Genomic DNA, 13,051 nt, shown 5'->3' with positions numbered 1-13,051 from the left:
GTGTTGTCTAGAGGTTGGTGAGATGGAAACACTCCCCGTGTTGTCTAGAGGTTGGTGAGGTGGAAACACTCCCCGTGTTGTCTAGAGGTTGGTGAGGTGGAAACACTCCCCGTGTTGTCTAGAGGTTGGTGAGGTGGAAACACTCCCCGTGTTGTCTAGAGGTTGGTGAGGTGGAAACACTCCCCGTGTTGTCTAGAGGTTGGTGAGGTGGAAACACTCCCCGTGTTGTCTAGAGGTTGGTGAGGTGGAAACACTCCCCGTGTTGTTGGTGAGGTGGAAACACTCCCCGTGTTGTCTAGAGGTTGGTGAGGTGGAAACACTCCCCGTGTTGTCTAGAGGTTGGTGAGGTGGAAACACTCCCCGTGTTGTCTAGAGGTTGGTGAGGTGGAAACACTCCCCGTGTTGTCTAGAGGTTGGTGAGGTGGAAACACTCCCCGTGTTGTTGGTGAGGTGGAAACACTCCCCGTGTTGTCTAGAGGTTGGTGAGGTGGAAACACTCCCCGTGTTGTTGGTGAGGTGGAAACACTCCCCGTGTTGTCTAGAGGTTGGTGAGGTGGAAACACTCCCCGTGTTGTTGGTGAGGTGGAAACACTCCCCGTGTTGTCTAGAGGTTGGTGAGGTGGAAACACTCCCCGTGTTGTTGGTGAGGTGGAAACACTCCCCGTGTTGTCTAGAGGTTGGTGAGGTGGAAACACTCCCCGTGTTGTTGGTGAGGTGGAAACACTCCCCGTGTTGTCTAGAGGTTGGTGAGGTGGAAACACTCCCCGTGTTGTCTAGAGGTTGGTGAGGTGGAAACACTCCTCGTGTTGTCTAGAGGTTGGTGAGGTGGAAACACTCCCCGTGTTGTCTAGAGGTTGGTGAGATGGAAACACTCCCCGTGTTGTCTAGAGGTTGGTGAGGTGGAAACACTCCCCGTGTTGTCTAGAGGTTGGTGAGATGGAAACACTCCCCGTGTTGTCTAGAGGTTGGTGAGGTGGAAACACTCCCCGTGTTGTCTAGAGGTTGGTGAGGTGGAAACACTCCCCGTGTTGTTGGTGAGGTGGAAACACTCCCCGTGTTGTCTAGAGGTTGGAGAGGTGGAAACACTCCCCGTGTTGTCTAGAGGTTGGTGAGGTGGAAACACTCCCCGTGTTGTTGGTGAGGTGGAAACACTCCCCGTGTTGTCTAGAGGTTGGTGAGGTGGAAACACTCCCCGTGTTGTTGGTGAGGTGGAAACACTCCCCGTGTTGTCTAGAGGTTGATACTTCAACTGGGCCTCAGTCAGGCTGAAGCTTGGGGTTAAGAAGATCAGGAGGAGGAAAGATCATATCTTCTTAACCCCTTCCTGTCTATTACTGCAATTAGACCCTGTTACCATGTTACCATGTTACCATGCAGTCCCACTCCAACAGCTCACTCAGTCACGCAACCCCATCGTCCACAATCTGATCTGCACTCCCTCTCAATTCTATCCTCCACAATCTGATCTGCACTCCCTCTCAATTCATCCTCCACAATCTGATCTGCACTCCCTCTCAATCCTATCCTCCACAATCTGATCTGCACTCCCTCTCAATCCTATCCTCCATAATCTGATCTGCACTCCCTCTCAATTCATCCTCCACAATCTGATCTGCACTCCCTCTCAATCCTATCCTCCACAATCTGATCTACACTCCCTCTCAATTCAATGCAATGTGCTGCATTAACATGACATGCGCAGGTTCATATTGTCAAAAGAAGGGAGTAACTCTCTTTCTTTCGGTCTCTTTCTCTGTATCGTTTTATCTCTCTCTATTTCTCTCTCCTCTCTCTCAATTCAATTCAAAAGGTCTTTATTGGCATGAGAAATGTGTTTACATTTCTAAACCAAGTGAAATAAACAAACAGAAGTGAGAAGACACAAAACAACATCAACAACTTTTTGAATTTAACAGAAAATATTGCACTCAAAAAGGTTTGAAAAAAGATAGACAGGTGTTATATTATCAGCTATGTACAGTGTTTTAGCAATGTGCAAATAGTAGTAGTTGTTCCATTTCCCATAGGCAACAGGTCACATTTTACTGCTGTGACCCGCAAAGAATTTGAAAACCAATCAAACATTGATAAATGTCCATATCTGTTAGGCGAAATAGCACTGCGCTATTTCGCCTAACAGATATGGACATTTATCAATGTTTGATTGGTTTTCAAATTTTTTGTGGGTCTCTGTGATCTGTGGGAAATATGTCTCTCTAATGTGATCATACATTTGGCAGGAGGTTAAGAAGTGCAGCTCAGTTTCCACCTCATTTTGTGGGCACATAGCCGGTCTTCTCGCAAGAGCCAGGTCTGACTATGGCACTTCTCTCTCAATAGCATGGCTATGCTCACTGAGTCTGTACATAGTCAAAGCTTTCCTTAAGTTTGGGTCAGTCACAATAGACATTGTGTATTCTCTGTTTAGGGCCAGATAGCATTCCAGTTGGCTGTTTTTTGGTTGATTCTTTCCAGTGTGTCAAATATTTAATATTTATGTTTTCTCATCGTTTGATTGGGTCTAATTGTGTTGCTGTCTTGTGGGGTCTGTTTGTGTTTGTGAACAGAGCCCCAGAACCAGCTAGGCTGAGGGGACTCTTCTCTAGGTTCATCTCTCTGTAGGTGAGGGCTCTGAGGGGACTCTTCTCTAGGTTCATCTCTCTGTAGGTGATGGCTTTGTGGTGGAATGTGTGGGCATCGCTTCCTTTTAGGTGGTTGTAGAATTTAACAGCTCTTTTCTTGATTTTGTGCTCTAGGGCAACGGTGTCTAGATATAATTTATATTTGTTGGAACACTATTATTTTGGGAACACCATTATTTTTGGAAAACCATTGTTTTGGGAACAGGTTCATTGTCAGGGCCCAGGTCTGACAGAATCTGTTCAGAAGATCTAGGTGCTTCTGTAGGCCCTCCTTGGTTGGGGACAGAAGCACCAGATCATCAGCAAACAGTAGACATATCGACTTTAGATTCTCGCAGGGTCAGGCCGAGAGCTGCAGACTGTTCTAGTGCCCTCACCAATTCATTGATATATACAGTACCAGTTAAAAGTTTGGACAAACCTAATCATTCAAGGATTTTTCTTTATTTTGTCTATTTTCTACATTGTAGAATAATAGTGAAGACATCACAACTATGAAATCACCCATATGGAATCATGTAGTAAACAAAAAGTGTTAAACAAATCTAAATATATTTTATATTTCAGATTCTTCAAAGTAGCCACCCTTTGCCTTGATGACAGATTTGCACACTCTTGGCATTCTCTCAACCAGCTTCACCTGGAATGGTTTTCCAACATTCATGAAGGAGTGCCCACATATGCTGAGCACTTGTTGGCTGCTTTTCCTTCATTCTGCGGTCCAACTCATCCCAAACCATCTCAATTGGGTTGAGGTCAGGTGATTGTGGAGGCCAGGTAATCTGATGCAGCACTCCTTCACTCTCCTTCTTGGTCAAATAGCCCTTACACAGCCTGGAGGTGTGTTGGGTCATTGTCCTGTTGAAAAACAAATGATGGTCTCACTAAGCGTAAACCAGATCGGATGACGTATCGCTGCAGAATAATGTGGTAACCATGCTGGTTAAGTGTGCCTTGAATTCTAAATAAATCACCAACAGTGTCAACAGAAAAGCACCTCCACACCTTCACACCTCCTCCTCCATGCTTCACGGTGGGAACTACACATGCGGAGATCATCCGTTCACCTACTCTGCGTCTCACAAAGACACGGCAGTTGGTACCAAAAATCTCAAATGTGGACTCATCAGACCAAAGGACAGATTTCCACTGGTCTAATGTCCATTGCTCGTGTTTTTTGGCTCAATCAAGTCTCTTCTTCTTAGTGGTGTCCTTTAGTAGTGGTTTCTTTGCAGTAATTTGACCATGAAGTTCTGATTCACACAGTCTCCTCTGAACAGTTGATGTTGAGATGTGTCTGTTACTTGAACTCTGTACAGCATTTATTTGTGCTGAAATTTCTGAGTCTGGTAACTCTAATGAACTTATCCTCTGCAGCAGAGGTAAATCTGGGTCTTCTTTTCCTGTGGCGGTCCTCATGAGAGCCAGTTTCATCATAGCGCTGTTTTTTGCGACAGCACTTGAAGAAACTTTCAAAGTTCTTGAAATGTTCCTGATTGACTGACCTTCATGTCTTAAAGTAATGATGGACTGTCATTTCTCTTTGCTTATTTGAGGTGTTCTTGGCATAATATGGACTTGGTCTTTTACCAAATAGGGCTATCTTCTGTATACCCTTACCTTGTCACAACTCAACTGATTGGCTCAAACTCATTAAGAAGGAAAGAAATTCCACAAATCAACTTTTAACAAGGCACACCTGTTAACCTCTCTTGGGTAGGGGGCAGTATTTTCATGTCCGGATTAAAAGCATGCCCAAAGTAAACTGCCTGTTACTCAGGCCCAGAAGGTAGGAAATGCATATAATTGTTAGATTTGGATAGAATACACTCTAAAACTGTTAAAATTATGTCTGTGAGTATAACAGAACTGATATAGCAGTCGAAACCCCGAGGACAAATCATCCCCCCCAAAAATAATTCAGCCTACCACTTTTCAATGGCTGTCACTTTTATTATAAGGCCAAGTCTTCCCAGATTGCAGTTCCTAGTGCTTCCACTAGATGTCAACAGTCTTTAGAAAGAGTTTCAGTCTGGTTTTTTGAAAAATGTGACAGAAATTGTAGTTTTTCTAAGTGGATCCCATTTTGGCTGTAGTGTTTCCAAGCGCGTGGAAGAGAGAGCGTTCTTTGGTATTTTTCTCTGGTAAAGACAATAACGATTCTCCGTCTTAAATTTGATCGTTTATTTAAGTATAAGGGTACCTAAGGTTTGATTATAAATGTTGTTTGACTTGTTTGGAAAAGTTTATTAGAAACGTTTGGGATTCATTTTGTATGCATTTTGATGGAGGGAAATTGGGTGGATTATTGACTGAAGCGTGCCAGCTAAACTGAGTTTTTATGGATATAAAGAAGGACATTATCGAACAAAAGGACCATTTGTGATGTATCTGGGACCTTTTGGAGTGCCAACAGAAGAAGATCATCAAAGGTAAGGCATTTAGTATATTGCTATTTCTGACTTTCGTGGCGCACCTGCCTGGTTGAAATATGTTTTTCATGCTTTTGTATGCGGGGCGCTGTCCTCAGATAATCGCATGGTGTGCTTTCGCCGTAAAGCCTTTTTGAAATCTGACACAGCGGCTGGATTAACAAGAAGTTAAGCTTTATTTTGATGTATTACACTTGTGATTTTATGAAAGTTAAATATTTGTAATTCTATAGTTTGAATTTAGCGCTCTGCAATTTCACCGGATGTTGGCCAGGTGGGACGCTACCATCCCACCTGCCCATAAGAAGTTAATTGAAATGCATTCCAGGTGACTACCTCATGAAGCTGGTTGAGAGAATGCCAAGAGTGTGAAAAGCTGTCATCAAGGAAAAGGGTGGCTACTTTGAAGAATACCAATATTTGTTCAACACTTTTTTGGTTACTAAATTGGGTTGCACATTTGGGGAATATTCAGAGGTGGAAACTTTCTGTGGAAAGTAATATGGAGACAGAAACATAAACCTTTTACCTTATCATGAGTAGACATAATTGCAGATGATTAAATCCTTCCAATAGAAATAAAAAAATAAAACAATTTTGTTACGAATTGAACTTTAATTAAATTAGTTGACTCTTCACATGGAATGATTTCACTGAACAACAAAAGAAAGGGAATATTGAAGGATCCCCAATGATCCATCACGTCTCCCAAAAAATCTGTAAAATGATAGGGATCTCGGACGAAATGAAAGAGAGGTTGAACAGACTGGTAATAGGAGTTGCTTAACTTCTTATGGAAAACTTCAGGAAAAAATCCAGAAAGTTTCTGACACTTTGTAACCCCTCATGATTCCATATGTATTTTTTTTTCGAGTTTTGATGTCTTCACTATTATTCTACAATGTAGAAAATAGTAAAAATTATGAAAAACCCTTGAATGAGTATGTGCCCAAACTTTTGACTGGCACTGTAGGTAGGTAGGTAGGTAGGTAGGTAGGTAGGTAGGTAGGTAGGTAGGTAGGTAGGTAGGTAGGTAGGTAGGTTGAAGGAAGAGGGTGGGGCTCAAGCTGCATCCCTGTCTCACCCCACGGCCCTGAAGAAAGAAATCTGTTTTTTTACCAATTTTAACGCACACTTGTTGTTTGTGTACGTTGATTTTGTGTCATATGTTTTTCCCCCAACACCGCTTTCCATCAATTTGTATAGCTGAATCTCATGCCAAATTGAGTCAAAATCTTTTTTGAAATCAACAACGCAGGAGAAGACTTTGCTTTAGTTTTGTTTGTTTGTCAATAAGGTGTGCAGGGTGCATACGTGGTCTGTTGTATGGTATTTTGGTGAGAAGCCAATTTGACATTTGCTCAGGACATTGTTTTCACTGAGGCCATGTTGGTCTGCAGTTGATGGTTCTGCAGAGGATTTCTCAGAGATTGCTGTTAATGTAGATTCTACAGTAACTGTTGTGGTCAAATGTGTCTCCACTTTTGTGGATTGGGGTGGTCAGTCCTTGGTTTCAAACAGTGGGGAAGATGCCAGAGCTAAGGATGATGTTAAAGAGTTTAAGTATAGCCAAGTGGAATTTATGGTCTGTATATTTTATTTCATTTAGGATACCATCAACACCACAGGCCTTTTTGAGTTGGAGGGTTTGTATTTTGTCCTACTCATTCAATGTAATTGGAGAATCCAGCGGGTTCCAGTAATCTTTAATAGCTGATTCTAAGATTTGTAATTGATCATATATGTTTTTGCTGTTTGTTCTTTTTTATAGAGCTGAAAATATTTGAGAAGTGGTTTATCCGTACATCTCCATTTTGGATAGGTAACTCTTCGTGTTGTTGTAGGTTTAGTGTGTTCCAGTTTTCCCAGAAGTGCTTAGATTCTGTTAATTCTTCAATCACAATGAGCTGTTTTCTGACGTGCTGTTACTTATTTTTTCTTAGTGCATTTCTGTACTGTTTTAGTTATTCACCATAGTGAAAGTGAGTCTTTCTTAAACTGACCTCTCACTAAACGAATCCCTATCTTCCCTGATATATTGAGCAGGTTGGGGGCTTGGATTAAGCGAGGGGATTAGGAGAACAGTGGGAAATCTCATTATAGTCCATCCACCTGACAATCAACTCTGACACACACACAAAGCAGCTTCAACAGCTCCCTCCTCTTGATCTAAATTTTGTTCCTGTTTGTGTTTCCAGGGAAGAGGTTAACAAGGCATACAGGAAGCTGGCAGTGCTGCTCCATCCGGATAAGTGCGTTGCCCCGGGCAGCGAGGATGCTTTCAAGGCCGTGGTGAACGCTCGCACCTCCCTGCTCAAGAACATCAAGTAGACGCCAGCTAGGGACTGCTCACCCTGACCCCTAACGCCTCGCCATGTTTCCTCCTCTAATACCACCCCACCTTCAGAACATCATCAGCCTCTCTACCCCCTCCCAAACCCCAAAACCAACCCTTCCCCCTTCTCTGCTCTCCATCTCTCCCACCCCCCTCCTCTCACACCAGATGCCATGACATTTTGCTACAACAGAGTTTTATAAAGTCACTACTGATGATGTGCCACAGCAACTCAGTCTCTCTGTACGGAAGACTATCAGTGCTTTACACTGTAGTCTTTCACACACGTGAGAGAGCGAGAGAAGTCACTGGAAGACTGGGTGTGTCATCTGCTTGGTCAGTTGTGTTTTCTCTGGTCCAGAGCCTTCAAGCGGCTTGTTGACTTCCTGTTTTAAGGAAGGCTCAGCATCAGCAAGCCGCACGTAATGCCCTGGACAAGAGCTATATATGTGTAAACATGAATGGTAGGTTGTCGTAAGGGGTGGTTGTCGTAAGGGGTGGTTGTCAGAAGGTGGGTAATGTGTCTGGGTTGATTCTTGTGATCTAATGATCTTACTGGGGGTCTCTGACCCTCTCTGACTCTCTGGGCAAGCTGATCCCCTAGTCATAAACTAGTACATACTTATATCCATACTTAAGCCAGTGTCATACATCCCTACACTAACTTACTGTCCATACTACACTACATTCCCTACTCTGCCCTCTGAACATGCTTACCCCAGCCAGCCCCGTACAGTAGACCTTGTTGGGGTTCGTTTCTTGTTCCTTGTCAATCATTGGCTCATTGGTGAAATTAGCATTCAGACAATATCTTTAAGTAACCCATTCATTCATTTATTAATGCAATTGCAGACAGAAGTTGACAACAGGAACATAGCACACGTTTTCGAGTAAGTTCTGCGAAATAGAAAAGGTCCCAAGTTGCTTTTATCATGCTTGTAGTCAACCCCCTGTGATGTAACTGCCTACGTCATTACCTTCTACTCATGAGACCAAAACCATGCCTACATAGCTATATAAACAAGAGTTTTAGTGTTATCTAAAAGCTTAGCAGTAAATGTCCAAGTTGATTGATAGTGGAATGTCTGACTAGTCTCTTACCTCTTACACAACCCTGCAGAGTTCTGTCTTCACAGTCACACATTTCTCAGACAGTTTCTTTATAAGAGGGAGAAATTAAAAAAGACTGTGGAACAATATTAAACCTCTATAATGAATATATATATATATATATATTGTTAATCTGTAGTCTAGGACCCTATAAATGTAAGGAGGGCGGGGGTCTTATAACCCCTTCCCTTCTATTAATACAACATAAGTATTATCAATTATTATAATACATCAAACATTTGGTACAGCCCCTATCATGACCCGTAGGTGAACTCCTGACAACCTCAGTGTACATACATACAGCAGATGCACTGAGGGGTATGAAAACTAGCAGAGATGGGGAAACTACAGCACACTAACCTCCTAAGCAAGTGTCATCCTGGCTCTAGAGGGTCATACGTATGGTACCAGTCAAAAGTTAGGACACACTTACTTACTCATTCATGTTTTTTTTTAAACGTTTAAAAAAAACTGTTTTCTACATCATAGAATCATATTGAAGACATCAAAACTATGACATAACACGTGGAATCATGTAATTTAAAAAGTGTTAAACAAATCAAAATATATTTTAGATTCTTCAAAGTAGCCAACATTTGCCTTGATGACAGCTTTGCACACTTTTGGCATTCTCTCAACCAGCTTCACCTGGAATGCTTTTCAAACAGCCTTAAAGGAGTTCCCACATATGCTGAGCCCTTGGCTGCTTTTCCTTCACTCTGCGGTCCAACTCATCCTAAACCATCTCAATTGGGTTGAGGTCGGGTGATTGTGGAGGCCAGGTAATCTGATGCAGCACTCCATCACTCTCCTTCTTGGTCAAATAGCCCTTACACAGCCTGGAGGTGTGTTGGGTCATTGTCCTGTTGAAAAACAAATGATAGTTCCACTAAGCACAAACAAGATGGGATGGCGTATCGCTGCAGAATGCTGTGGTAATCATTCTGGTTGTGTGCCTTGAATTCAAAATAAATCACTGACAGTGTCACCAGCAAAGCACCATCACGCCTCCTCCTCCATGCTTCACGGTGTGAACCACACATGCGGAGATCATGCATTCACCTACTCTGCGTCTCACAATGACACGGCGGTTGGAACCAAAAATCGCAATTTTAGACTCGTCAGACCAAAGGACAGATTTCCACCAGTCTAATATCCATTGCTCGTGTTTCTTGCCCCAAGCAAGTCTCTTCTACTTATTGATGTCCTTTAGTAGTGGTTTCTAGCCAGTTTCATCATAGCGCTTGATGTTTTTTGCGACTGCACTTGAAGAAACTTTCAATGTTCTTGAAATTTCCCGGATTGACTGACCTTCATGTCTTAAAGTAATGATGGAATGTCATTTCTCTTTTGCTTATTTGAGCTGTTCTTGCTATAATATGGACTTGGTCTTTTACCAAATAGGGCTATCTTCTGTATATCAAATCAAACTTTATTTGTCACATGTGCCGAATACAACAAGTGTAGACTTCACCATGAAATGCTGACTTACAAGCCCTTAACCAACAGTGCAGTTCAAGAAGAAGAACATATTTATCTTGCTCACATTGAGGGAGAGGTTGTTGTCTTGGCACCACACTGCCAGTTCTCTGACCTCCTCCCTATAGGCCGTCTCATCGTTGTCGGTGATCAGGCCTACCACTGTTGTGTCGTCAGCAAACTTGTCACACCAAACAGCAAACTGTTGTGTCTCCATCCCTACCTTGTCGCAACACAACTGATTGGCTCAAATGCATTAAGAAGGAAAGAAATTTCTCAAATTAACTTTGAGTGAAATGCATTCCAGGTGACTACCTCATGAAGCTGTTTGAGAGAATGCCAAGAGTGTGCAAAGCTGTCATCAAGGTAAAGGGTGGCCACTGGCTACTTTAAGAAGTCAAATATAAAATTTGTTTAACACTTTTTTTGGTTACTACATGTTTCCAATTGTGTTATTTCCTAGTTTTGATGTCTTCACTATTATTCTATGATGTATAAAATAGTAAAACATGAAGAAAAACCCTTGAGTAAGTAGGTGTGTCCAAACTTTTGACTGGTACTGTATATCCACCATCACCCACTACAGAACCCCAGTTCTCACTACTGTCCACTACAGAACCCCAGTTCTCACTACTGTCCACTACAGAACCTCATTTCTCACTACTGTCCACTACAGAACCTCATTTCTCACTACTGTCCACTACAGAACCCCTGTTCTCACTACTGTCCACTACAGAACCCCTGTTCTCACTACTGTCCACTACAGAACCCCAGTTCTCACTACTGTCCACTACAGAACCTAATTTCTCACTTCTGTCCACTATAGAACCCCATTTCTCACTACTGTCCACTACAGAACCCCAGTTCTCACTACTGTCCACTACAGAACCCCAGTTCTCACTACTGTCCACTACAGAACCTCATTTCTCACTGCTGTCCACTACAGAACCCCAGTTCTCACTACTGTCCACTACAGAACCCCAGTTCTCACTACTGTCCACTACAGAACCCCAGTTCTCACAACTGTCCACTACAGAACCTCAGTTCTCACTACTGTCCACTACAGAACCTCAGTTCTCACTACTGTCCACTACAGAACCTCATTTCTCACTACTGTCCACTACAGAACCCCAGTTCTCACTACTGTCCACTACAGAACCCCAGTTCTCACTACTGTCCACTACAGAACCCCAGTTCTCACTACTGTCCACTACAAAACCTCAGGTCTCACTACTGTCCACTACAGACCCCCAGTTCCCATTACAGTGTTTTTACTGTGTGATTGGACCAATTGACTGACATGTTTGAGAAGGTACAACTAAAACACCAGAAGATAGAATCTGATTTAGTAGCAAACACTGACGAGATGTGGCATGTATATGAAATCCATACTATTTATATACTCCACCAAACCAAACCCGTTGCCAAATCCCAGTAGTTATAGACAGTTTGTTATACCAGCCTGGATCATCAGTCATACTGGAAGATACAACTATAACAATATTCATCCACTGAAAAGTTTACTATATATTTTCATATTCATATATTGTTTTAGATGATGAAAAAATGTTATGAATTATACCGCCTTCAAACAAGTACTGAAATGTCTCGCTGGTGACTTCATAGCTTACAGAGCACCTTACTGGTGGATAGAGCTGTGACATCAGCAGTACCAACCTTAACAGTGGTGTTTACATGAAGAAGAAGACGATAGAAGAGGTTAAGGTCATAGAAATAGAGTCTATAGAGGGGTCCTAGAGCCTCTAACCCTATTAACTTGAATAGGTGGAAGCCTGTTCTATAGATTATATTTCTATAGTTATGAGAACCTGGAACATGACAAACGTACTAGTCCGTGACAAATCATATTCAATGACTTACCCTGTTCTATTATTATGTGTGTATATATATATATATCTTTTTTTTTTGTTGAAAGTTATACTTGAAAATGGCATGATATAATTTACTCATCAAAAGTTTTTAACTTTTAAAAAAGAATATGATTGAGAACTTGTTAAAGTGAGCAGGTTAACTTTAGTGAGTGTGCTTTGTGATACAGCCCTCTGGTTATTTATTTTATAGACACACATGACTGAATGAAAGCTTTCTATTCATTGAGTTTTTTTTTTTTTAAAGGACAAAGGTGTTCGTTTACTGTTCCCCATTGTGCCAAGTGACTGACATGTTAAGGTACAACTAAGACACACATCTGAATATAGAATCTGATTTAGTCCAAGCAGCGAGAACTGTATTTAAAGACATGCTCCGGTACTTTGGCGACTAGTAAGTCTTTTATTTAAAAACATTTTTTTAAACCTCCCGCTTTGGGCTGGATGTGTCAATGTGTAGTTCATACATACATACATACATACATACATACATACATACATACATACATACATACATACATACATACATACATAATCTATGAACAGAATTACTGTTTCACCTCAGTTAGACACTAAAATCCCTAGTTTGAATGCGACAGTTTTCTGGAAGTTGTGCTGTGCCATTTTCCCTAAATTTCCCCCTAGCATTTGAAGTTCTAGGCAATGAGCTTCAGACCCTCGCATTTCAGTGACATCTAGCAAGAGGCCTTTCCAACATTATCCAATGAGGTTGCAGGGTGGGCCCATTAGCAGAGAGAGAGAGGCAGAGAGAGACAGACAGAGAGAGAGAGAGAGAGCGATGACGTGGTGTACATATCTGCTCATATGTAACGTGGTATGCTATTTTCGGGGACCACTTTTGGCTCGTGAGCGTTACTTTCAGAACTAGTGGCTGAAAAGTATACAAAAGTACCGGAGAATCTCTTTAAACACGGAGACAGATGTTGCATGTATATGAAATACTATCCATACTATTTATATGTTATACGTGTATGTATTGAATTATGATTGATAATTTTCTCCTTTTCGGAAAGTATTCAGACCATTGACTTTTGTTAGGTTATAGCCTTGTTCTAAAATTGATTTAAATTGTTTTTTTTCCCCCTCATCAATCTACACACAATCCCCCATAATAACAAAGTTGCACAGCTATTTTCAGGTCTC

The 13,051-nt window shown here is 41.8% G+C and overlaps 1 protein-coding gene across 1 annotated transcript in view; it reads left to right on the top strand.

Annotated features, from left to right (window-relative positions):
• Positions 1-12,301, top strand: part of LOC106605409 (DnaJ (Hsp40) homolog, subfamily C, member 27) — a 28,339-nt gene extending 16,038 nt beyond the window's left edge. The window contains exon 7 of the mRNA XM_014201137.3: positions 7,273-12,301. Coding sequence (XP_014056612.1) covers positions 7,273-7,405 — 133 coding nt within the window. The 3' untranslated portion in view covers positions 7,406-12,301. The remainder of the gene's footprint in view (positions 1-7,272) is intronic.
• Positions 12,302-13,051: the final 750 nt, after the last annotated feature.

This window comes from Salmo salar, chromosome 01, assembly GCF_965601325.2.
Source record: "Salmo salar chromosome 01, fSalSal1, whole genome shotgun sequence".
In the NCBI taxonomy this organism is placed as follows: Eukaryota; Metazoa; Chordata; class Actinopteri; order Salmoniformes; family Salmonidae; genus Salmo; species Salmo salar.
Note: the sequence above shows the minus strand (reverse complement) of the source record. Positions and strands in the feature narration are given on the sequence as shown.